The sequence below is a fragment of the Chiloscyllium punctatum genome, chromosome 19 (genome assembly GCF_047496795.1).
Source record: "Chiloscyllium punctatum isolate Juve2018m chromosome 19, sChiPun1.3, whole genome shotgun sequence".
Taxonomy (NCBI): domain Eukaryota; kingdom Metazoa; phylum Chordata; class Chondrichthyes; order Orectolobiformes; family Hemiscylliidae; genus Chiloscyllium; species Chiloscyllium punctatum.
In genome coordinates, this window is record NC_092757.1 from 92,854,727 (window position 1) to 92,882,545 (window position 27,819).

Here is a 27,819-nt window from a genome sequence, read left to right on the forward strand (position 1 = left end):
GGATTGTGGGAGGAAACTCACACAGACACTGGGAGAATGTCTGTATGGAGTTTGCACAGTCACCTGAGGCTGGAATTGAACCCAGGTCCCTGGTGCTGTGAGGCAGCAGTGCTAACCACTGAGCCACCGTGCCGCCTCACAGATTATTGTTAAGTCTTTTATCTTTTAGAATGGCTTGCAGGTTTTGATTCATTCATATGTACATCCCAGAACTTCTTTTAAGTCACATTCTCAAAATAACTTAAGGTTTTTTTAAAACAAAAAGTGACATCTCAGCTGAGACAATGTATTAAAGGTGTGAGGCTAGAGAGAGTGTATGTGTGACTGTCACACTAACAATCACTCACTCTCTCTATCTATCCCTCACACGTATACACACAAGTCTATGGAGTGAATTTGCATTTGCAGAACTATATTTGCAGATACATTCTATTTTTACTCAAAAAGCACACAACCTGCAGGCAGTCAATCAACATAACATTTTACAAATTCCTACTTTGGAAATAAAACCAGTCTGACTCAAGACTGGGATACAGACAGACTCTAACCCCACGCCTTCAATACATTGTCGAAGCTGAGATGTCATCTTTGTTCATGAAACCTTATCTCGAGAAGGTGACTTAAAAGAAGTTCTGAGATTTACATATTAAATGAACTGAAACCTGCAACCCCATTCTAAAAGATGAAAGATTTAACAGCAATCCAGGTTTGTTCAATATATCATTTCAGTTGCATGACACTGATCTTTTGCTATAAATTCTGTGCCTAATGATCCTGTCCAACCAGTTACCTGATGAAGGAGCAGTGCTCTGAAATCTAGTGCTTCAAATAAATCTGTTGGACTATAACCTGATGTTGTGTGATTTTTTTTTCTTTGTTACAGACAGACCCAGCTCTTGTTTGAAGGTGATTCATGTGATCATCACTGGTACAGTTACCATTATTCCCTGGAAAAGAAATCACTGCTTTCCCAGAGAATGCTTTTTTAAAAAAAAATAAGTTATACAATTGTTGAATGTGGGTGTTGTTGCCCTAATCACCCTGGAATTGTGATGTGGAGGGGCTGGTGTTGGACTGGAGTGGACAAGGTCAGAAGTCACAACACCAGCTTACAGTCCAACAGGTTTATTTGAAGTCACAAGCTTTCGGAACTCTGCTTCCACAAAAGTCACCTGACAAAGGAGCAGTGCTCCAAAAAAATCATGATTTCAAATAAACCTGTTGGATGATAACCCTGCTATCGTGTCAACTCTGACCTTGTCCATCCTGGAACTGATTAGCTCTCTTGGACATTTCCAATGGCAACTCAGAGTCACCTACATTGCTCTGGGTCTGGAGTCACATGGAGGTCAGACCAGGTGAGGATGGCAGATTTCCTTCCCTAAAAGACATTAGCGAACCAGACCAGTTTTTATGACAAACAGACAGTGGTTACACGGTCAACATGAACCAGCCAACTGTCCTTGACTTTAATTGGTTGTATTGAATAAAAAGCTCATACCCCATGCAGGGATTGGATCTCACACCCAGGATATTTACCTGACTTGATGACTGAGGGGCTGGAAAAGCGCAGCTGGTCAGGCAGCATCCGAGGAGCAGGAAATCGACATTTTGGGCATACACTCTTCATCAGGGAGTCCTTCGTAATGAAGGGCTTATGGCTGAAACGTCGATTCTCTTGCCCCTTGGATGCTGTCTGACCAGCTGTGCTTTTCCAGCACCACACTCTTCGACTCTGATCGCCAGCATCTGCAGTTCTCACTTTCTCTTATTTACCTGCCTCCCTGCTCCAGTGACATTACCACTGTGCTATTCTCTTCAGCTCTAATAGTCACCCTTATTTAAAATCATGATCCCAATTCACCCAGACACATATCAACACAGCTCAATCCCTTCACTAAATAATGAGCAAATGAACTATCTGGGGACATTCCTGCAACAGGAAGCTTAGTGCTGACAAATAGATATTTTCTAATCAATCAGTCTGTTCAGAGATGTTATGACACACTTTTGGAGCAAGTGGAAGTGAATCCTGGGCTCCTGACTCAGAGGTATGAACACTACCACTTCACAAGAGCCCTTTTCACAAATAAAAAGTAAAACTGTCAACATTCCCTCTCCACCAGGACCGTCTGAGTGCAATGTCTAAAGCTAAATGAGATTCTGGAGTCTTTGTGTATCCAAAACAAAGAGAATTTGGAGTGCAGGATGACACAGACTAGGAAGCAATGGCTTAGTAATATTATCGCTAGATAAATAATCTAGAAACCCAGTAATGCTCTGCAGACCTGGGTTTGAACCCCACCATGATAAAGAGTCATACAGCACAGAAACAGACCCTTTGGTCCAACCAACCCACACCGATCATAATCCCAAACTAAACTAGTCCCCTTTACCTGTGTTTGCCACATGACCCTCTAAACATCATGGCATAGTCAGAGAAAACAAGGGGCCAACACTTTCAACATATTGTCTAGCTATCACCATTGTTAACAGCTAACCCAAGAATGCAACTTTTTTAAAAAAAAGATTTTGTGATTTACACATGAAAGTGAAACTATCACTGTATTCTAACAGATGAAAGGCTTAACAGACGATCAATGTTTCAATGTATAATTTCAGTTACATCACACTGTAAATTTTTGCTATAAACTCTGTGTGTTAGGATTGAGCCCTCCACTACCACCTGATGAAGGTGCAACGCTCTGAAAGCTAGTGTGCTTCCAATTAAACCTATTGGACTATAACCTGGTGTTGTGTGATTTTTAGGAGAAAGTGGGCTCATGCCTGAAACATTGATTCTCCTGCTCCTTGGATGCTGCCTGACCTGCTGCGCTTTTCCAGCAACACATTTTCAGTTGTGTGATTTTTAACTTTGTACACCTCAGTCCAACACCGGCATCTCCAAATCTTTCCTGATCATGTACTTCTCCAAGTGTCTTCTAAATGTTGTAACTGTTCTTGTATCCACCACTTCCTCTAGCACTTCATTCCACATGTGAATGATTGTGTAAAAAAAACCCAGCATGTCCTTTTTAAATCTTTCTCTGCTCACCTTCAAAATATGACTCCCTGTTTTGAACTCCTCCACACTTGGCTATTCACCTTATCTACGCCCCTCATGATTTTATAAACACTCATAACGTCAACCTCCTGCGCTCCGGGGAAATTAGCCCCAACCTATTCAGCCAATTTTTATAACTCAAGCCTTCCATTCCTGGTAAATCTCACCTATTTAACAATATTCTTCCTACAGTCAGTTCTGCTCTAAGGCACGTTTCTTCAACGAGAATTGACTATAAAGTGATTGAAGAATTTAGACCACTGTTTGTAGAACGCGAACTTCCCTTACAACGCGAACTTCCCTTACAACGCGAACTTTCCTTACCTGTATCGGCTATAACACGGTTCTGGTTCTACTGGTTTAAATGATGCTGCTAGATTATCTCCTAACGGGAACAGAGATATTATATTACATCAGAACCAACTGTACTCCACAGGGAGCCTCCCCATCTTGTGGAATTCAAATTCATGAGAACATTTTAAAAACTGGAATTAGGAATCTAATCGTCAGGAAAAAATCCACCTGCCCTTGAGAGTGTGGTTTTATTCTGAGGTAACACTCCCCCCGGGGATGGGGTTTACTCCGGATTTACCCCGGGGAGGTGTCTGACCCACTCTCGGACCCGGATTACTCCAGGTTCAGGGATTTATCCCGGGTTTGGGGGGATTATTCCCGGGTTTGGGGGGGATTATTCCCGGGTTTGGGGGGGATTTATCCCGGGTTTGGGGGGGATTTATTCCCGGGTTTTGGGGGATTTATTCCCGGGTTTGGGGGGGATTTATCCCGGGTTTGGGGGGATTTATTCCCGGGTTTGGGGGGGATTTATCCCGGGTTTGGGGGGGATTTATTCCCGGGTTTTGGGGGATTTATTCCCGGGTTTGGGGGGGATTTATCCCGGGTTTGGGGGGGATTTATTCCCGGGTTTGGGGGGATTATTCCCGGGTTTGGGGGGGATTTATCCCCGGGTTTGGGGGGATTATTCCCAGGTTTGGGGGGATTTATTCCGGCTCCCTCTCCGTGTCCCTGCCCTCCCCTGTTTTCGGGCGGAGTTAACTCCCACTGAGCCCCCGGACTCCCGCCCTCTTCCCCCGGACTCCGGCCCCGGACTCCCGCCCTCTCCCCCCGGACTCCGGCCCCGGACTCCCGCCCTCTCCCCCCGGACTCCCGCCCTCTCCCCCCGGACTCTCTCTCTCTCTCTCTGATGCCGGGCCTACACGAGTCGGACTGTCCGCCCTCGCCCTCGGGCTCGGGTCGGGACCGGGACCGGGTCCGGGTCCGGGTCCCCGGGGCTCGCCTGACGGTGGAGCCGCTAGTTTTCCTCAGCATGCTGGCGCTGACGCTGCAGGCCCCGCTCTCCACTCAGTACATCTTCCAGAGAATCAGCTCCGAGCTCGGCTTCAGCGGAAACAGGAGCCGAGGCTGCAACAAGAGCCAAGGGAGGGAGGCCGCACTGGAGGAGGTGAGGCTGGGGATTGGGGATCAATAATCAGGGATCAATAACCAGGGATCAGGGATCAATAACCAGGGATCAGGGATCAGTGATCAATAACCAGGGATCAGGGATCAATAACCAGGGATCAATGATCAATAACCAGGGATCAATAACCAGGGATCAGGGATCAATGATCAATAACCAGGGATCAGTGATCAGTGATCAATAACCAGGGATCAGGGATCAATAACCAGGGATCGGGGATCAGTGATCAATAACCAGGGATCGGGGATCAATAACCAGGGATCGGGGATCAATGATCAATAACCAGGGATCAGTGATTAATAACCAGGGATCAAGGATCAGTGATCAGGGATCAATGATCAGTGATCAATAATCAGGGATCAATAACCAGGGATCAGGGATCAATAACCAGGGATCAATGATCAATGATCAGTGATCAATAACCAGGGATCAGGGATCTAGGATCATAGAACATAGAAAAATACAGCGCCGATCCAAGCCCACCTAACCTACACTAGCTCACTATCCTTCATAAGGTAAAAACAATGACTGCAGATGCTGGAAACCAGATTCTGGATTAGTGGTGCTGGAAGTGCACAGCAGTTCAGGCAGCATCCAAGTAGCTTCGAAATCGACGTTTCGGGCAAAAGCCCTTCATCAGGAATCAACTATCCTCCATATGTCTATCCAATGCCCGTTTAAATGCCCATAAAGAGGGAGAGTCCACCACTGCTACTGGCAGGGCATTCCATGAACTCACGACTCGCTGAGTAAAGAATCTACCCCTAACATCTGTCCTATACCTACCACCCCTTAATTTAAAGCTATGCCCCCTCGTAATAGCTGACTCCATACGTGGAAAAAGGTTCTCATGGTCAACCCTATCTAAACCCCTAATCATCTTGTACACCTCTATCAAGTCACCCCTAAACCTTCTTTTCTCCAATGAAAACAACCCCAAGTGCCTCAGCCTTTCCTCATATGATCTTCCTACCATACCAGGCAACATCCTGGTAAACTTCCTCTGCACCCGTTCCAGTGCCTCCACATCCTTCCTATAGTATGGCGACCAAAACTGTACACAATACTCCAGATAAGGCCGCACCAGAGTCTTATACAAATGCAACATGACCTCAGGACTCCGGAACTCAATTCCTCCACCAATAAAAGCCAGTCGCCATATGCCTTCTTCACCATACTGTTTATCTGGGTGGCAACTTTCAGAGATCTGTGTACATGGACACCAAGATCCCTCTGCTCACCCACACTACCAAGTATCCGACCATTAGCCCAGTACCCCATCTTCTTGTTACTCTTACCAAAGTGAATCACTTCACACTTACCTACATTGAACTCCATTTGCCACCTTTCTGCCCAGCTCTGCAGCTTATCTATATCCCGCTGTAACCTGCCACATCCTTCCTCACTGTCAACAACTCCACCGACTTTCGTATCATCCGCAAACTTGCTCACCCAACCTTCTAGCCCCTCCTCCAGGTCATTTATAAAATTGACAAACAGTAATGGTCCCAAAACAGATCCTTGCGGAACACCGCTAGTAACTGATCAGTGATCAATAATTGGGGATTAGTGATCTGGGATCAATAACCAGGGATCAGTGATCAATGATCAGTAATCGAGGAGCCATGATCAGGGATCAGCGATCAATAATCAGGGATCAGTAATCGGGGAGCCATGATCAGAGATCAATAAGGCATACAAGGCTACGGGCCAAGTGTTAAAAAATGGGATTAGAATAGTCAGGTGGTTGTTTTTAACCTGCACAGACTCAGTCAGCTGGAGGACCCTTTTCAGTGCTGCTGGACTATAAAATTTGACGACTCTGTAATACAGCATCAATCAGTACAGAATTAACAAGAATCTCTGATCAATACAGAATCAATCAGAACAAAACCATTAATAAACAATAGTGAATAATCAATAATTAATATAGAAAATCAGCAATCAATACAGAATAATTGTCAATAATCAATGCAGAATCATCAGTCATGAATACAAAATAATCAATACAGAATCAAGTTAAAAATCACACAACACCAAGTTATAGTCCAACAGGTTTAATTGGAAGCACTAGCTTTCGGAGCGACGCTCCTTTATCAGGTGATCCTTCATCAGATTCAATCACCTGATGAAGGAGCAGCGCTCCGAAAGCTAGTGTGCTTCCAATTAAACCTGTTGGACTATAACCTGGTGTTGTGTGATTTTTTAGCTTTGTACACCCCAGTCCAACACCGGCATATCCGAATTAATATAGAATCAATCATCAATAATCAGTCCAGAATCAATTAGCAGTCAGTACAAATCATCTACAATTAATACCAAATCATCAATATTCAATACAAAACATCAAAAGTCAATACAGTATTACCAATATTCAATGCGGGTTCATCAATCAATACAAAAACATCAACAATTAATACAGAATCATCAATAACCAGTGCAGATTCTCAGCACAGAATCATCGATAATCAATACAAAATCATCGGTAATTAGCACAGAATCATCTTTAATCAATACAGAAATATCAATAACATCAACAATCTATGCCCATTGAGCCATCGGTGCAGAAGAATGATAGGGAATCATCAATAATCATGAATAATCAGCCAATAGTGAGTAATTGATGAGCAATCAACCAATAATCAGAGCAGAATAATAAGGACATTAATCCGTCTGGAATATCAACCAACAGAATAATAATTGTAAGGGAGTAAGTACAGAATAAGCAGTAAATTGTCACAAAGTAATCAGTTAAATGCAGAATAACAGAGTCATCAATAAATATAAAAACATTTGAATCAACAGCACAAATTGGCCATTCAGTCCTTCAAGCCTGCCCCACCATTCAATAAGATCATGGCTGAGCTGTTTGTGTTCCAAATCCCACATCTATTCCCGATAACCCTCGATTTTCCCTTGCTGTGAATCGATCCACCTCTGCACTAAAAGTATCCAATGGCCTTGCCTTCTGAGGCAGAGGGTTCCAAAGCCTCTGAGATAAAAAAAAACTCCTCTCATCCTGGATCTAAATGAGTGACCTGTAATTTTCAGCCGATGCCCCCTTGTTGTGGAAACATCCTTTCCACATCCACCTTGTTGAGACCATTCAGGATCTTATACTTAAATCCTCATTCAGTGGCAACAAGCTCATTCTGTCCATCCTTTCCTCATAAGACAACCAATTCATTCCAGATATCAATCTAGTAAAACTCCTCTGAACTGCGTCCAATGTACTTACATCCTTAAATAAGGACTCCAGAAATGTACTTGAGAAGTGGTCTCATCAGTACCTGTACAAATGAAGCATCAAACCCTTACCTTTATGTTCAAGTCCTCTCGTAATAAAGAATGTCACCCCTATTAGGTGTTTTAATCACTTGCTAAACCTGCATTCTAACTTTGTGATTCACTCACTGAAGCACTCAGATTCCTGTGCACTTCAGACTTCTGCAGTTGTTCTTGGTTTAAGGAACACTTTTTTATTCCTCCTGCCAAAGTAAACAGTTTCACATTTTTCCATGTTATAGTCCATTTGTCACATTTTTGCTCGTTTGACATTTCTATCAACCTATTGCTACCAACCTGCTTAATGACCTATCTTTGTGGCATCTGCAAATTTAGCCATCATGCTTGCACTCCCTTAAACTTAGTCTTTAATATAAATTGTAAAATGTTGAAGGTTTAGTCCAGACCTCCTGCAGGACTCGCTACATTCTGGCAATGCAAAAGACCCATAAATGCACTCTCGTGTTTTCTGCCAGCCCCAGTCAATCTTCTATCCATGTTAGTTTGTTAATTCGTGCACCGTGAATTCCTACTTTCCGTAAAACCCCTTGTTTGAGCAGTGGCCTTACAGAAGTTTATAAAATCATGAGGGGTACAGATAAGTTAGAGGGAGGTGTTTTTTCCATAGGATGGGGGAATTTCAAGACAGGGGGGCATTTTTGAAGTGGTGAGAGATATTTAAAAAAGACACAAGGGGCAAAATGTTTAGAGGGTGGTTCGCGTGTGGGATGAACTTCCTGAGGAAGTGGTGGATGTGGGCCCAGTTACAACATTTAAAAGACCATTTGGATAAATAGATGAATAGGAAACATTTGGAGGGATACGGGCCAGGAGCAGGCAGGTGGGACTAGATTAGTTTGGGATTATGGTAGACATGAACTGGTTGGACCAAGAGGTCAGTTTCCATGCTGTGTGACTCATAAATATCTTTCATGCCCCATGCCTTTCAGATATCCAAGTGCAGTCAGTCACTGGGGCTCCCCTTTATCCATATTGCACATTACCCCTTTAAAGAATTACAGTACATTTGTGGGCGGCACGGTGGCACAGTGGTTAGCAGTGCTGCCTCACAGCGCCAGAGACCCGGGTTCAATTCCTGCCTCAGGCGACTGACTGTGTGGAGTTTGCAAGTTCTCCCCGTGTCTGCGTGGGTTTCCTCCGGGTGCTCCGGTTTCCTCCCACAGTCACAAAGATGTGCAGGTCAGGGTGAATTGGCCATGCTAAATTGCCCGTAGTGTTAGGTAAGGGGTAGATGTAGGGGTATGGGTGGGTTGTGCTTCGGCGGGGCGGTGTGGACTTGTTGGGCCGAAGGGCCTGTAATCTAATCTAATCTAATTAGTTGAACACAATTTCCCCTCCATGAAACAATGCTGAATTGCTTGATTACCATAAATTTTTCCATATGCCCATCTGTAACCTTCTGAATGATCAATGCTAACAACACTTTTCAGGCTAACTGACCCCCCCCCCACCCCCCCCAACTCTCAAAAGAGACATTATATTCCCAGTCTGATAGAATCTTTGCCAATTCTAGTAAATTTTGGAAGATTGACACCAACACATCCACTATCTCATTAGCCATTTCTTTAAGGACCTAGGATGAATTCCACCAGGACCCGGAGAGTTGTTTACATTTCACGTCAAATATTCTCTGGTGCATAGAGCCCAAGGAATTTTCCGTGGTTACCAGTCTCAGTATAATGTGGTAAGGCACACGCTGGAAATCTCTGTAGGAATGCTCAGGATTGGAGCTTGGGCTATCCACCCAGTCAATGTTATTTTTTATGACCCACCGCTAAAATCGCTCAAATGATCATGAGGTGGAGGTGCCAGTTTAGGACTGGAGTGGACAAAGTTAAAAAATCACACCATACCAGGTTATAGTCCAGCAGGTTTATTTGGAAATACTAGCATTCACTATGCTGCTCCTTCATCAGGTTACCGAAAGCTAGTGCTTCCAAATAAACCTGTTAGGCTATAACCCTGGTGTGTGATTGTTGTGTGATTTTTAAACTTAAAATAATCAACCAAACAGCTGATCTCAACGGGCACTGCCAGGCAGGGGTGGTGGAACCGTTACTCAACTGAATGAGGGTTTGGAAGCAGGGAGGGACCTGGAGGGGGAGATAATGCAGCCCAGCTCCTGCAGCGCCCACCTCTCTCCCTCCCCAGTCCATGCTGTTTTAGGTAGCTTTGTCCAGGGGGAACTTCCATGAGCATAGATATCCAGTGACCCCCATCTTGGATCTTTTCAACTCAACTTGTTCAGAGATGTTTTGTGACCATACCTCTGGAGTAGGTGGGACTTGAACCTGGGACTCTTGGCCAAGAGTTAGGGGCACTACCACTGCTTCAGAAGAGCCCCAATTTTGTTTTTAGTAAACCTTCACTGACAAAACAAGCAATTTACAAGCATTACCCACTGGAGGTAGTGCAGCGATTACAGAATAGGGGAGAGTACGAAGAGAGGGAGGGGGTTAAATTCAAATGGAGTTGGAAGTGAAATGAAGCATTCCAAACCCTGTGGTGCCCACCTCTCCCAACACAGTCAATTAATCGCAATTTACCTCATTAAATAATTGCTCCATTAGCAAACACTGCCCTGAGGAGTCCTGCAGCAATGACCTGGGCCTGATCATTGACAACAATGACCATCATCCTCTATGTCTGGCCTGTCTTCAAGGATCTCCCCCTGATTCATTTGGATTGGCCAACACTAGTCCTGAAACCAGATAACAAGTTGTTTGGGTTAAACCCAAGCATCTGTGGAGGGTGACACAATTGAGATGCGATAGAGTCATAGAGATGTATAGCATGTATAGCACTCTTTGGTCCAACTTGTCCGTGCAGTCCAGATATCCTAAATTAATCTAGTCTCATTTTCCAGCACTTGGCCCATATCCCACTAAACCCTTCGTATTCCTATACCCATCCAGATGCCTCTTAAATGTTGTAATTGTACCAGCCTCCACCACTTCCTCTGGCAGCTCATTCCATACATGCACCAGATATGATAGATGGGATAGAATGTATTCCTATTGGTTAGAGAGCCCAGGCAAAGTTCATCTAAAGATAGGAGCCTTTCAAGACTATAATTAGGAAATAGATCTTCACACAAGGGTTCTTCACAAGCGGCAATTAATGCTCCATCAATTGTTAATTTTAAACCTGAGATCGATAGTGTGTGGTTGACCCAAATCATTAATTGGAAACAAGGAAAAGGCAGTTATATGAAGTTAGGTCACAGGTTAGTCATTATCTCATTGAACAGCAGAGAGTTTTGAAGGGCTGAATGACCTCCTTTCATTCATTGGTTGGTGTGTCGGGATCTCCTAGAGGGAATCTCCTGAAAATGATCTTGATGCTCTCTCCTAGGAAGTAGAGACTTTGACCTCCCATTGGAACCTCTACATTAACGTCGGGGGTTTTGCTGTGGGACTGTTCTCTGCGACACTGCTTGGACCATGGAGTGACCGTGTGGGCAGGAGACCGATCCTGATCCTACCGGCTGTCGGTCTGTCACTACAGGCTGCAGTCTATCTCATCGTCATGTACCAGGAGCTGCCAGTCGGCTTCTTTCTGATTGGCCGCCTGCTGAGCGGTCTCCTGGGTGACTTTAACACCATCCTGGCCGGCTGTTTTTCATACATCGCAGACATCACCGACAAACCATCACGCACGTTCCGGGTTGCCGTGCTGGAAGCGTGCCTGGGAATGGCGGGAATGTTTGGCAGTATTATTGGAGGCCAGTGGAGTAAAGCGCAAGGTTACATCAATCCGTTCTGGCTGGTGTTGGCACTGAACGTGGCCACTGTCATCTACGCTGTTGTTTTCGTTAAAGAGTCTGTGACCGCAAAGAGACCGGGCAAATTGTTGACCATGGAGCATTACCGCTCGGTGTACCGCCTCTATTCCAGTGGGCAGGAGACCGGCCGCAGGCACCGTCTCTGCCTGTATGCACTGTCCCTCTTTATCGTGGTGACTGTTCATTTCGGAGTCAAGGACATTCTCATCCTTTTTGAGCTGAGCTCCCCGCTGTGCTGGCGATCTGATCAGATTGGATACGGCTCAGCCATTGAGCATTTGACCTACTTGAGCAGCCTGCTGGCTCTGAAGATGATGCAGTGTTTCCTTGCGGACAGTTGGATTGCTCAGATTGGGCTGCTGTCAAACATGGCTGGTTTGGTGACCTTCTCAATAGCAGTGACCAGCGCTGTCATGTTCACTGGTGAGTCAGTGCTTTGAGATTTGTAGACACTTCCCAACAGACAGTTGGACCGAATCCTAAGATAATGAAGTGTCAGGTCACTCTTATAAATCCTAACACTCACTGGGATTGGGCTTGACAGCAGGGATAGGGAGCTCTGTGTTTATTTGTCCTCCCTTTCACTTTCCAGGGTTTATACCTGGACAGTGCTGAAGCAATCCCCACTTTGAGCTTTGTTCTGTAACAGTTTTTCCCACCAACCCATGGTTGCAGTCTATCTGGCTGTATTCTGTTCTAGTCCTAATTAGAGTTGACTCACTTAATTATTCTGACCCTGGATTGGCCAATGTCATATTCCACCATCATCCTGAACCTTATGATTACTGTTCCCCAAATGTTCCCCCAAGATAACCTACACCATGCCACCTCGATCACATCAGTTTCTGAATGGTGTGACCCCATTGGCTTTTTTAGATTAGATTACTTACAGTGTGGAAACAGGCCCTTCAGCCCAACAAGTCCACACCGCCCCACCGAAGCCCCACTGAAGCGCAACCCACCCATACCCCTTCATTTACCCCTTACCTAACACTACGGGCAATTTTAGCATGGCCAATTCACCTGACCTGCACATCTTTGGACTGTGGGAGGAAACTGGAGCACCCGGAGGAAACCCATGCAGACACGGGGAGGACGTGCAAACTCCACACAGTTAGTCGCCTGAGGTGGGAATTGAACCGGGGTCTCTGGCGCTGTGAGGCAGCAGTGCTAACCACTGTGCCACCGTGCTGCCCAAATGGCTTGTTTTCCACAAATGTCTGTCACTACATTGTGACAATTCAGTCTGTTACAAACCATGTCTTCCTTCTCCTTTTCCTCTAGGTTACGGGATACGGTTTCTTGCTATGGCGACTACACCAGTGATCCGAGCTAAATTATCCAAATTAGCTGATGTGACAGAGCAAGGTAAGCTCAAAAATATGCACTCACTCAGAGAGCATGCTTTTACAATTTTGTTCAACAAAATTCTCCTCCTCAGAATCTTTACTGTATCTTTACTTATTCTTGCATAGGATGTTTTCATCAGAAAATGTTATGAGTCTGTGATAAAAGATAAAAACAGAAAGTGCAGGAGAAACAACAAGTCTGTCTGCCTTCAGAACTTCCGGGTTCTGAAAAAGAGTCATAATAGATTCAAAACATTAACTCTGTTTCTCACTCCACAGATGGTGTCAGACCTTGTTGGGAGACATTGAGGTCTGCAGATGCTGGAGATCAGAGTCGAGAGTGTGGTGCTGGAATAGGACAGCTGGTTAGGCAACATACAAGGAGCAGGAGAATCGACATTTCAGGCCAGAGCCCTTCATCAGGAATGAGGCTGAGAGCCTTGGGGATGGAGAGATAAATGGGAGTGGGTGTGGGGCTGGGGAGAACGTAGCTCTTAGCTACCTTCTGATGATTCCTGATGAAGGGCTTGGCCCAAAATGTCGATTCTCCTCCTCCTCGGATGCTGCCTGACCTGCAATGCTTTTCCAGCAACACACTCTCAACTCCAGACCTTGTTGGGTTTATCCAGCGCTTTGTTTTCAAATGTTCAGCATTTGCTTTTGTGTGTGTAAAGGGTGTACTGTAATAGCAGAACATTTAAAAATACTTCTTATGATCAATCAGAGACCTGCAGGGGAGATGGTACCTGTCACAGGTCAGTGCTGAGGGAGTACGATTGTGACCTCACCCCATTGTGATCTGCCACCCTGTCAACTGTTTCTCCTGAGGGTTAGGCTAAGTTTGGGAGAGGAGTGATCTTTATCATCACTGTGATAAAGTATTTTCTATGATGTGGAGGTGCTGGTGTTGGACTGGGGTGTACAAAGTTAAAAATTACACAACACCAGGTTATAGTCCAACAGGTTTAATTGGAAGCACTAGCTTTTGGAGCACTGGTCCTTCAACACGTAACTAGTTACCTGATGATGGAGCAATGGTCTGAAAGCTAGTGCTTCCAAATAAACCTGTTGGACTATATATAACCTGGTGTTGTGTGATGTTTAACTATGTACTCTCTAGTCAGCCTTATACTTGCAGTAAAATACGTGAAGCATAAATACCTTTATTAGTCAGAGCCATGTGATAGGCAAAGGTTGCTCACTGCTGGTCTGATCAACAGATTTATTGGGATCTCATAAAAGTGAAGGTTTGCACAGAATCTGGAAAGGGGGAGTGGAAGAAGGGCAGTGTCAGTGACACCAACCCATTACTGTGAATAAGCTGACTTTGGGGGGGTGAGGGGGGTGAGGAGGGGGAGGGTGGTGGAGGGAGTACTGGCTATGTCAGATATGAGACAGCTGCCTCTCACACACAAGAGAGTCCTGAGCTCCACTTCCAAGTGGAATTGTGCTAGGGTGGTCCAACACTGGCCCATACTTCCTCTGGTACTCAGGATTTAGTGGGAATAAGTGGATGTGTATGAAGGACCTGTGAAGGTTTGAGCATGTGTGCACCGGGAATGAGATTAGATCCACCCAGCCCTTCAAACCTGCTTCCCCATTGGATAAGATTAAGACTGATCTTCTTGTCATCTTCACTCTTGTTTTTTTCTGACTGTTCCCCTTCCCTTTCCTTCCCTGTCAGTCTGAAATCTATCCAGTACAACCGTGAACAACTCACCAGCCCAGCCTGTTCTGTTCTCGAGGGAACAGACAACTTTCTGAGAAAGAGGATTTCTCCTCAGCTCCGTCTTCAAACGGCGATGTCTCAATCATAAACTCTGTCCCCAGTTCCAGTCTCCCAAACAAGAGGAAACACTCACTCAATGTCCATCCATCCAGGTCCCCAAAGACTGTGAGAGTACACCCCCGCCCACCCAGATTAGTGCCTGCCTCAGGCACAGGTAACCTCCTCGCAGCCAATACCTTCATGAAGCAGGGGGAGGGGTGGGGATGGTGTTGGTGGTCAGGCTGCTGCAGAGTTTGGTGCAGAGTGAATTGGTTTTATCTCAATGGGGATCAGAGATTACACCTGCAATGAGGAAGCTGCTGCCAGATTCTCAATCTCTGTGTTTATGATGCTGATTGGGCGGAAGTTATTGTTAAAACTCAAGGTCATTCCGGGAGTTCACTGGAAGACAGAGTCCCATCCTGCTGCACAATTATCCCGTGAATAACAGAGCAGCTCCCATTCCTGACCAAAGCAGTGTTGAAGGAGCTCTGCACATTGCTTGACAGGGTCCTGTGAGGCAGCAAAGAGCCCAAATCACTGGCGACTCTCTTTCCAGATTAGCCAGTGAATGAACCCCGTTCAACCAGCGCAGTGAGGGAACACTGACACTTTTGAAGGTTCCCCATGGGAAAGAGCCAGGACAACCTGGGAAGGAGCCAACCTTGGACACTGGTCCTGCTGCATGCTCAGTTTCAGCCCACATGTCCCAGCGAGATTGGTCTCACTGAGACCTGAACTGGTGGGATGCTGGGGTAAGTGTCCATGTGAGGCACAAAACTTAGAAAGTCTTAGAATACATACCGGGGACAAGTGATCAAATCTGGGGAGATGCGGTCATTCAAAGAGGATGGTCAAGGCCGAAGTTAAAGGTATTCGTACAGGAACTGGTGAATTGACCGTGACAGGAGGGGATAGACAGTCCAACTCCCAGAGCCAGCCAGCTAGACATTACCAAAATAATAAAAGGACATAACTAAAGGCTCTGCATCTGGGTGTACACAACATTTGGAACAATCCAGACGAATGGACAACTCAAATAGAAATAAAAGAATATGATCTGATGGCCATTGCAGGGACATGGATAGGGATCTGAGTATTGAATAGTCAGGACATTTAGGAAGGACAGGAAACTCAGGGAAAGTATGACAATGCAGCCCCTTTCATGTTATTTTGTCCTTGGTTTTTGTTTTGAGAGGTCGAGGTTCCAATATTGTCTGGGAAAGAGCCCAGTTTAACAATGGCAGGGAAGCGGGCAGTTCTCCCAGTTCAAAAGTTTTTTCTAGTTTCTTCTGGTTGTAACCATGAGACACTGCTGCAGTCCAGAGAAAGGTTCCAAGCTTCAGCTTGACTAGCTTCTCTCTCTCTGCCTGTAAGAACCTGTGTTTGAATTTACCTTTTGCCAAGAGGTGTGTTTATGGGATGTTACGGGAATTGGAACAGTTCCTTAGTTAAGTTGTGGTATCGAGTCAGTTGAGTTTTCAAATAGTTAAGTTATTCTAAATACCGTTTCCTTTTGTTCATGTTTCAACTGTCGTGTTTAAAAAAATTGTTTCGCTTAAAGTTTGACCATCTGCATTCCACTTCACATCTATCTTTAACATAAGAGAAAGTTCTGATCTAGACTACCTTCTTACACTATTTTGAGGGGGTCTGGCCCAGTCTATAACAAAGGGCAAAGGACTTGGATCAGTTCATTAATGATGGTATTAGCTCAGGAGGGAGGGACAGACACCTAAATTCAGGAAACTAAGAGGTGGAGACAGTTTGATTCAAGGTGAGATATGAGAAAACTCGAGGTCATGTGTGAGAGTGATATACAGACCCCTTTGAAGTCACCACATGGAGGTTGGAGCATAAAGGAAGAGTTAATAGGAACCTGTTGGAAAGGGAAGGCAATAATCACGGAGGATTTTAATCTAGTTATAAACTAGAAAGGAGGACAAAGATTGCTGAGATAAGGAGTTGATAGAATGTTTTCCTGATAGTTTCTTAGGACAGCATTTTCAGAGTTGACTAGATATCAAATACTAGACCTTGTACTGCCTCTGTAATGAGAAATGATTATTGAATAATCTCTTATCATTTTCATATCATGTTAGTAGTTAATGTTGTTCCTCTGTTTAAGAAGGGAAATAAGGATAATTCAGAAGCTGTAGACTAGTGAGTCTCACCTCAGTGGTTGGGAAGCTGTTGGAGAGAATTCTTAGGATAGGATTCATGTGCATTTTGAAAAGCATGGCCTAATTAGGGACAGTCAGCATGGCTTTGTGCAGGGCAGATCATGTCTGACTAACAAGATTGAATTTTTCGAGGAGATGACAAAGGTGATCAATGAGGGTAGAGCAGTGGATGTTGTCTACATGGATTTTAGTAAAGCTTTTGACAAGGTCACTCGTGGTTGGCTCATCCAGAAGGTTAACATGAATGGGATCCACCATGGTTTGGTCACATGGATTCAGAATTGACTTGCCCTTAGAAGACAGTGGTGGAAGGCTGTTTTTCTGGGACATCTATGATTAGTAATGTTGCACAGCAATCTGTACTAGGACCTCTGCTGTTTGTAATATATATAATTGACTTGGATGAAAATGTAGATGGGTGGATTAGTGAGTTTACAGATGATACAAAGATCGGTTTGAGTTGTGGATAGTGTAGAAGGTTGTCAAAGGACGCAGTGGGATATAGATCAGTTGCAGATATGGGCAGAGAAATGACAGATGGAGTTTCATCAGGGTAAGTGTGAGGTGCTGCACTTTGGGAGATCAAATGTTAAGTAACAGGATACAGTTAATGGCAAAACTCTGAACAGCATTCATGGACAGAAGGATCTTGGGGTTCAAGTCCATAGCTCCCTGAAAGTGGCCATACAAGTAGATAGGGTGGTAAAGAAGGGGGATGGCATGCTGGCCTTTATTGATCGGGGAATTGAGTACAAGAGTCAGGATGTCATGGTGCAGCTTTAATAGATTTTGGTTAGGCTACTATTATGGACTAGGCCAGACCATTCAAAACATTCTTAAGCAGACAGCTCAGACGATAACTTTGTAGTTTGTTTCGGTAAGTGTACAGGGAAAATTACCCGGATTAAGTTAGCTAGATTGACTACCAGATTTTAAAGCAGACAAGAATTTATTCACAAGATTACACAATGAAACACAAAGAACAGGATAAAGAACCCCTTACAGAACTCAGTCTATCCATACAAGACTTAATTATGCTGTTCCGAATATACGCAACAATCCCAATAAGCAAACTCCCTTTAAAACCCCAGTATAAATGGAACACCTGCTTATAGGCTGATGTTGAAGGGCAGAAAAGAGAGAGTTTCCACACAGCTCCCTGTTGAATTTCTCACCAGGTCAGACTGAACTAAAACTGCTCAGCTAGAGAGCTGACCGCTCCCCTTTCATTATACAGGTCACTTCTAAAACATGACCACTTTGGCTTGAAGTCTCATCTGTTTATATATAAACAAAAGGCCTCTCAAAATCCTTTCCATCTCTGTACCAAACCAGACTGATCGGAGCCTGGCCCGGTTTATTACCTCTCTGAAAAAAAATCAAGGACAGAGTCTCCTTGAGCCAAAGAGCAGCTTTTAGAAAGAAAGGGACTAACTTTGTGACACGACACGCTCAGTATTGTGTTCATTCTGGTTGCCACATTACAGGAAGGATGTAGAGGTTTTGGAGGGGGTGCAGAAGAGGTTTCCCAGGATGCTGCCTGGATTAGAGGGTACGAGCTGTAAGGAGAGGCTAGAAAAACTCTGGTTGTTTTCTCTGGAGCAACGGAGGCTGAGGGGAGACTTGATAGAAGTCTATAAAATTATAAGCTACATAGATAGGGTTTACGGTCAGAATCTTTTTCCCAGAGTTGAAATATCTAATACTGGAGGGCATGCATTTAAAGTGAGAGGGGGAAACTTCAAAGGAGACGTGAGGAGCAAACTTAACAGAGAGTGGTAGGAGTCTGGGACATGCTACCAAGGGTGGTGCAGGAGGCAGGTACAATAGGGACATTTAAGAGACTTTTAGGTAAGCACATGGATATGCAAGGAATGGACCGAGGGCAGGCAGAAGGGATTAGTTTAATTTGATGTCATGTTCGACACAACATTGTGAGTTGAAGGACCCATTCTGTACTGTTCTGTGTTCATACTGAAGGTGCCCATAGTAGCCAGTGACCCTAATATGGCTGAATTACATTCAGTTTGATGATCAGAAGATTAAGTCCAATACTAGTGTTTTAAAGTTAAATGAAACCAGAGCTGCCTGAAGAAAACTTGCAAACAATGTTAACACATACATCAGAAGTCACACGGCACCAGGTTATAGTCCAATAAGCTTGTGATTTCAAATAAACCTGTTGGATTATAACCTGGTGTCATGTGACTTCTGACCCTGTCCTCCCCAGTTCAACACCAGCCCCTTCACATCACAGACCTGTCAGAAGTGATGTAGTGACAGAAATTTAAGGGGATGTTTTAGATTACACAGAATAGGTATATTCCAACAAGAAAGAAACGTTGCAAGGATGGGACCTATCTCCAATAGTTAACAAAATGTTTTGCAGATAATGTCAAAACCAAAGTGTTAAATTGTGCTGGTTGGAACTAGGACAGAAAATTGGAGAATGTAAAGAACAGCAAAGATTTCTAAAATAATGAGGGGGGAAAATTAGAGTGAGAGAAAGTTAGCCAGAAATATGAAAATAGACATTAAGAGTTTCAACAGCTATTTTAAAAAGAATAGTGTTACAAAATGTGAGTCTGGGGAATTAATAATGAAAACTAAAGAAATGGCAGATGAATTGAACAAGTGTTTTGCATTGGTCTTCATTACAGAGGGCGCAGGTAAGATTCCAGAAATAGCTGTAAATCAGGAAATAAAAGGGAACAAGGAATTCAAGTAAATAATAACCACCAGGGAAGGTGGAACTGAGAAAATAGTTGGAACTGTAACTGTCAAGCTGCACTTTCTCCTGGATATTGGAAAATAAAGAGATTGGTCAAATAGTTGCTGCAATGTTTTTAACTTTCCAAAATTTGCTAGATTTGGGAAGGTTCAGTCTTTTTGAAACATCTTTATTCAAAAGGAATCAGAAAGCAGGAACCACAAGCCAGTCAGCTTAACATCTGTCTTAGAGGAAATGTTCCAAGTTATGATTAAGTAAGTTATTGCAGTGTATTTACGTACATTCAAGGTAATTGACCTGAGTCAAGTGTGGATCTTTTGTTAAAGAAATCTTGTTTAGGGGATATGGGGGTAATATCGGCATGAATAGAAGATTAGTTCAGTTTTGTCTTACTCACCTGTGGGATATGGGTGTTACTGGTTGGGCCAGTATTTATTGCCCGTCCCGAGTTGCCCCTTGAGAAGGTGGGGGTGAGCTGCCTTCTTGAACTGCTGCAGTCCATGTGCTGTGGGTTGTGGGCCATTAGGGAGAGAATTCCAGAATTCTGACCCAGCGACAGTGAAAGAACAGTGATATATTTCAAAGTCAGGATGGTGAGTGGCTTGAAGGGGACCTTGCAGGGGATGGTGTTCCCATGTATCTGCTGCCCCTTGTCCTTCTCGATGGAAGTGGTCATGGGTTTGGAAGGTGCTGTCTGAGGATCTTTGGTGAATTTCTGCAGCGCATCTTGTAGATGGTACACGCTGCTGCTACTGAGCGTCGGTGGGGGAGGGAGGGGGTGTTTGTAGATGTGGTGCCAATCAAGCGGCTGCTTTGCCCTGGATGGTGTCAAGCTTCCTGAGTGTTGTTGGAGCTGCCCCCATCCAGGGCAAGTGGGGAGTATTCCATCACACTCCTGACTTGTGCCTTGTAGATGGTGGACAGGCTTTGGGGAGTCAGGAGGGGAGTTACTCGCTGCAGCATTCCTGGTCTCTGACCTGCCCCTGTAGCCACTGTGTTAATGTGGTTGAGTGTAATTGAGCTTCTGGACAGTGGTAACCCCCAGGATGTTGTTAGTGAGGGATTCACCTCACAGAAGCAGAGAGTAGTAATAATTTCTGATTGGTGAAATTTAACGAGTGGTGTGCTACAGGAATCAGTGCTGGGAGCTCAGCTGTTTACCGTTTATGTAAATTGCTTCTTTGAAGGTATAGTTGCTAAATTTGATGATGACACAAAGATAGGTCAAAAAGTGAGTTGTGAAGAGGACATGAAGGCGCTATACAAGAATGTAGCTAGACTAAGTGGATGGGCAAAGGTCTCGCAAATGGCAATTGTCAGATGGACCATTTTGGAAGGAAGAATAAGAAAGAATATTCTCAAAATGTTGAAGGGTTTCTGAGATTTGAGATGCAGAGGGATCATAAAAGGTTAGTGTACAGGTACAGCAAGAAGTGAGGAAGGGTAGATGTGAATTGAATGCAAAATCTTCTGATTCAGTTATACTGGGACATTGGTGGGACAGCACCTGGAGTACCGTGTCCAACATTGGGACAGCACCTGGAGTACCGTGTCCAACATTGGGACAGCACCTGGAGTACCGTGTCCAACATTTGGACAGCACCTGGGGTACCGTGTCCAACATTGGGACAGCACCTGGGGTACCATGTCCAACATTGGGACAGCACCTGGGGTACCGTGTCCAACATTTGGACAGCACCTGGGGAACAGTGTCCAACATTGGGACAGCACCTGGAGTACAGTGTCCAACACTTGGACAGCTCCTGGGGTACAGTGTCCAACACTTGGACAGCTCCTGGGGTACAGTGTCCAACACTTGGACAGCTCCTGGGGTACAGTGTCCAACACTTGGACAGCTCCTGGGGTCAGTGTCCAACATTGGGACAGCATCGGGGGTACAGTGTCCAACATTGGGACAGCTCCTGGCGTACAGTGTCCAACATTGGGACAGCACCTGGAGCACAGTGTCCAAAATTGAGACAGCTCCTGGGGTACAGTGTCCAACATTGGGACAGCACCTGGCGTACAGTGTCCAACATTGGGACAGCACCTGGAGCACAGTGTCCAACACTGGGACAGCTCCTGGGGTACAGTGTCCAACATTGGGACAGCACCTGGAGCACAGTGTCCAACATTGGGACAGCTCCTGGGGTACAGTGTCCAACATTGGGACAGCACCTGGTGTACAGTGTCCAACATTTGGACAGCTCCTGGGGTACAGTGTCCAACACTTGGACAGCTCCTGGGGTACAGTGTCCAACACTTGGACAGCTCCTGGGGTCAGTGTCCAACATTGGGACAGCATCGGGGGTACAGTGTCCAACATTGGGACAGCTCCTGGCGTACAGTGTCCAACATTGGGACAGCACCTGGAGTACCGTGTCCAACATTGGGACAGCACCTGGAGTACCGTGTCCAACATTTGGACAGCACCTGGGGTACCGTGTCCAACATTGGGACAGCACCTGGGGTACCATGTCCAACATTGGGACAGCACCTGGGGTACCGTGTCCAACATTTGGACAGCACCTGGGGAACAGTGTCCAACATTGGGACAGCACCTGGAGTACAGTGTCCAACACTTGGACAGCTCCTGGGGTACAGTGTCCAACACTTGGACAGCTCCTGGGGTACAGTGTCCAACACTTGGACAGCTCCTGGGGTCAGTGTCCAACATTGGGACAGCATCGGGGGTACAGTGTCCAACATTGGGACAGCTCCTGGCGTACAGTGTCCAACATTGGGACAGCACCTGGAGCACAGTGTCCAAAATTGAGACAGCTCCTGGGGTACAGTGTCCAACATTGGGACAGCACCTGGCGTACAGTGTCCAACATTGGGACAGCACCTGGAGCACAGTGTCCAACACTGGGACAGCTCCTGGGGTACAGTGTCCAACATTGGGACAGCACCTGGAGCACAGTGTCCAACATTGGGACAGCACCTGGAGCACAGTGTCCAACATTGGGACAGCTCCTGGGGTACAGTGTCCAACATTGGGACAGCACCTGGTGTACAGTGTCCAACATTTGGACAGCTCCTGGGGTATAGTGTCCAACATTTGGACAGCTCCTGGGGTACAGTGTCCAACATTTGGACAGCTCCTGGCGTACAGTGTCCAACATTTGGACAGCTCCTGGGGTACAGTGTCCAACATTTGGACAGCTCCTGGCGTACAGTGTCCAACACTGGGACAGCACCTGGGGTACAGTGTCCAACATTCGGACAGCACCTGGGGTACAGTGTCCAACATTCGGACAGCACCTGGGGTACAGTGTCCAACATTCGGACAGCTCCTGGGGTACAGTGTCCAACTTTCGGGCTGCTCCTGGCGTACAGTGTCCAACATTCGGACAGCTCCTGGGGTACAGTGTCCAACATTTGGACAGCTCCTGGCGTACTGTGTCCAACACTGGGACAGCTCCTGGCGTACAGTGTCCAACACTGGGACAGCACCTGGGGTACAGTGTCCAACACTGGGACAGCTCCTGAGGTACAGTGTCCAACATTTGGACAGCTCCTAGCGTACAGTGTCCAACACTGGGACAGCTCCTGAGGTACAGTGTCCAACATTCGGACAGCACCTGAGGTACAGTGTCCAACATTTGGACAGCTCCTGAGGTACAGTGTCCAACATTGGGACAGCTCCTGGCGTACAGTGTCCAACATTGGGACAGCACCTGGAGCAGTGTCCAATGTTGATGGGTCAGCGTTGGGAGTGCAGTGTCCAACATTGGTCATGTTATGTCAGGAAGGATGAACCTGCTTTGTAAGCATTCAGAGAGTCGTTACCAAACTAACAGCTGGAACAGGAGGGTTGGTTTGGGAGGAAACATTGGATGGGCTGGGCCTGCAGAGGAGTGTGGAAAACTGTGTGAACCAGCTAAGATCCTGAGGGGTTTTGACAGGGCAGATATGGAGGGGATGTCCCCTCCTGTCGTAGAATGTCAAACCAGGGTCATAGCTTCAAAATCGAGGGTTGTTCATTCAAGACCAAGATGAGGGATAATAATTCTCACTGAAAGTTGAAAATCTTTGGAACTCTCTTCCTCAAAAGGTAATGGATACACTGTCTATGAATCTTTCTCAGGCAGAGGGAGGGAGAATCTTTCCCTCGCAATAAGGGAGTCCCAAACTCGAGGGCATAGGTTTAGGGTGAGAGGGGAATGATTTAAAAGGGACCTAAGGGGTAACTTTTTCACACAGAGGGTGATGTGTTTATGGAGTGAATTGCCAGAGGAAGTGGTGGAGACTGGTACACTTACAGCATTTAAAGACTTTGGATGGGTATATGAATAGGAAGGATTTAGTGGGATAAGGGCCAGGTGCTAGCAGGTGGGACGAGATTAATTTAGGATATCTGGTCGGTATGGACGGGTTCGACTGAAGGGTTTGTTTCTGTGCTGTACATCTCTATGACTGTATGACTGGGAGAATTTCCTGTCTGTGTCACCCAGTAAAACTGTAAAGATGTTTGAGACTATTTCCCATACGAGTGGATTCACATCAAATCTGAATGCCATCAACCCATCTCTTTTCCCTGTAATTCTCTAACCCAGTAAACGTTTGTCAGAATCAGTTCTTTTGTTGAGCCCCAGTCTGATCAACTGTTTGGGGGAGAGAAGCTCCTGACTCCACTGCCCTTGTGTAAAGCAGTGCTTCCTGCTAGGAACCATGAATGGCTAATTTCCTCAGTGTTCCCCTTTGGCCTGACCTGCTGCACCATGGGAAATAGTTTTCAAGATCAGGTTAATGCTGCCTAACTAGGAGAAAGTGAGGATTGCAGATGCTGGAGATCAGAGACAAGAAGGGTAGTCTCGGAGAAAGTGTGCTAGCAGCATCCGAGGAGCAGGGGAGTTGATGTTTCGAGCATAAGCTCTTCATCAGGAATCATCCCATCCCACATTTTTTGACTCTAATGTAAACCTAACCCTCAATCTTTGGAGTTGTCACGGAGCCACAGCTGAGGGAAGAGGTGTGTAAGAGATGTCGCTGTTCTCTCTGCAGGAGCACTGTTTGCCTCAGTGGCGTGTGTGGAGAGCGCCTGTTCACTGGTGTCCACACTTGTCTTCAGCTCCCTGTATCCTGCAACGCTGCACTTCATGAAAGGATTTCCTTTCCTGTTTGGGGCTGCCCTGCTCCTCCTTCCAGCTGGAATAATTGGGTAAGCAACCTCGCCACTTACTGGGTAATCAGGATTCGCCAGTGACCGAGTAATCGGGATTTACTAGGAATGGAGTTACTGCAGTTCACCAGTAACCAGGTAATTGGGATTCACCAGTAACTGAGTAATCGGGGTTTACTAGTAACGGAGTTACAGCAGTTCACCAGTAACCAGGTAATCGGGATTCACCAGTAGCCGAGTAACTGGGATTTACTAGACACTGGGTTACTGTGGCTCACTAGTAACCAGGTGATTGGGATTCACCAGTAACCAAGTAATCAGGATTTACTAGACACCAGGTTACTATGGTTCACCAGTAACCAGATAATCGGGATTCACCAGTAACCGGGTAATCGGAATTTACTAGGAATGAAGTTACTGCAGTTCACCAGTAACCAGGTAATCGGGATTCACCAGTAACCATGTAATCAGGGTTTACCAGACGCCAGGTTACTACGGTTCACTAGTAACCAGGTAATTGGGATTCACCAGGTAATCGAGATGGATTATCCTGTGGTTATGTCTGTGTAATCTCAGGCCATGGTGTTGGAATCAGCCTCGTGTCCCTGATGCAGAGTCCTGTGGTACAGTCAGTGTTGACAGCAGCAGCTCGCTCAGGATACACTTTATCAACAGCATGTGTGCATACAGCTATCGGGATTCTTATCGCTGAGCACAAGCTGGTGCAATGTTTTCATGCAAGAAACACTCCTCCCCCACACAGTGCTGTAGGCTGGCAGAAATACCCGGACTAGGCAAAGAGCCACTGGCACTGAACAGGTCCAAAAAACCACCAGTGCAGCGTTACCAGCCTCCGAGCTCAGGTATGCAGCCAACAGGCACAGGAGGCTAACTACAGAACTACATCAGACCTTGCCTTCAGTCTGACTGAGATTCTGGGAAGGCAGGGTAATGGAGAGACCAGGGTGGTGAGACACTGCATGTGAGGAGAAACAGACAGTGATCGAAGACTGATCAAGGTAAAGCTCCCTCCACACAGTCCCCATCAAACACTCCCAGGACAGGGACAGCACGGGGTGAGATACAGAGTAAAGCTCCCTCTACACTGTCCCTCATCAAACACTCCCAGGACAGGGACAGCACGGGGTGAGATACAGAGTAAAGCTCCCTCTACACTGTCCCTCATCAAACACTCCCAGGACAGGGACAGCACGGGGTTAGATACAGAGTAAAGCTCCCCCTACACTGTCCCCATCAAACACTCCCAGGACAGGGACAGCACGGGGTTAGATACAGAGTAAAGCTCTCTCTACATCGAACACTCCCAGGACAGGGACAGCACAGGGTTAGATACAGAGTAAAGCTCTCTCTACACTGTCCCCCATCAAACACATCCAGGACAGGGACAGAATGGGGTTAGATACAGAGTAAAGCTCCCTCTACATCAAACACTTCCCGGACAGGGACAGCACGGGATTAGATACAGAGTAAAGCTCACTCTACACTGTCCCTCATCAAATACTCCCAGGACAGGGACAGCACAGGGTTGGATACAGAGTAAAGCTCTCTCTACATCAAACACTCCCAGGACAGGGATAGCACGGGGTTAGATACAGAGTAAAGCTCCCTCCACACAGACCTCATCAAACACTCCCAGGACAGGGACAGCACAGGGTTAGATACAGAGTAAAACTGCCTCTACACTGTCCCCATCAAACACTCCCAGGACAGGGACAGCACGGGGTTAGATACAGAGTAAAGATCCCTCTACACTGTCCCCATCAAACACTCCCCAGGACGGGACAGCCTGGAGTTAGATGCAAAGTAAAGATCCATCTACACTGTCCCCATCAAACACTCCCAGGACAGGGACAGTATGGGGTTTAGATACAGAGTAAAGCTCCCTCTACACTGTCCCCCATCAAACACTCCCAGGACAGGGACAGTATGGGGTTTAGATACAGAGTAAAGCTCCCTCTACACTGTCCCCATCAAACACTCCCAGGGCATGGACAGCACAGGGTTAGATACAGAGTAAAACTGCCTCTACACTGTCCCCATCAAACACTCCCAGGACAGGGACAGCACGGGGTTAGATACAGAGTAAAGATCCCTCTACACTGTCCCCATCAAACACTCCCCAGGACGGGGCAGCCTGGGGTTAGATGCAAAGTAAAGATCCATCTACACTGTCCCCATCAAACACTCCCAGGACAGGGACAGTATGGGGTTTAGATACAGAGTAAAGCTCCCTCTACACTGTCCCCCATCAAACACTCTCAGGACAGGGACAGTATGGGGTTTAGATACAGAGTAAAGCTCCCTCTACACTGTCCCCATCAAACACTCCCAGGACAGGGACAGTATGGGGTTTAGATACTAGGTGCTGCTACAGGAGGAGATGATTTCAGTTGAAGTGAGTGTGTGATGTTGTCCCCGCTGATTCCCTTTCCTGATTTGTTTCCCCCTTCAGTGTACTGGGCTGCCGTGAGAGGGAGATGCCATATAGACGATTTGAAACGCCAGCTGCCCCTGGCGCGAGTGATGCTGATCCTGCCTCCAACCACAATGAGGGCATCCCCACTGCTGCTGCTGCTACCTGCTGATTATATCATGGAGTTTTACAATGAAACTTGTGTCATCGCTGCTGCGTCGAGCTGTCACTGTGAGGTGATTCATTTGCTTTTTCACATGAAACTTCAAATCTCCTGGAGACGACAGAACAATTCAGTGCAGTGGGAGCCGTTGGCCAATTGAGAGTGTGTTGGTGGTTTGGAAGGTTGTGCAAGTCTCTCTGTCTTCCAGAACCTTTCATCTTTTCAGGCGATCTTCCAAGTACCTCTTGAAAATTCCTATTTTTATTTCTTGTTGGTGTCACTGGCTGGGCCAGCATTTATTCCCCTCCCTAATTTCCCCAGAGGGCACTTAAGAGCCAACCACATTGCTGTGGGTCTGAAGTCACATGTAGGCCAGACCTGGTCAGGATAGCAGATTTTAGATTAGATTAGATTACTTACAGTATGGAAACAAGC

At 46.0% G+C, this 27,819-nt stretch overlaps 1 protein-coding gene across 1 annotated transcript; it reads left to right on the top strand.

Annotated features, from left to right (window-relative positions):
• The first annotated feature begins 4,042 nt into the window (after window positions 1–4,042).
• Window positions 4,043–27,778, top strand: slc46a1 (solute carrier family 46 member 1). The gene is made up of 5 exons (XM_072590084.1): window positions 4,043–4,523; window positions 11,202–12,054; window positions 12,916–12,999; window positions 24,670–24,826; window positions 27,261–27,778. The coding sequence occupies exons 1-5, from the start codon at window positions 4,266–4,268 to the stop codon at window positions 27,391–27,393; spliced, it is 1,485 nt and encodes a 494-aa protein (XP_072446185.1). The 5' UTR covers window positions 4,043–4,265; the 3' UTR covers window positions 27,394–27,778.
• The last annotated feature ends 41 nt before the right edge of the window (window positions 27,779–27,819 follow it).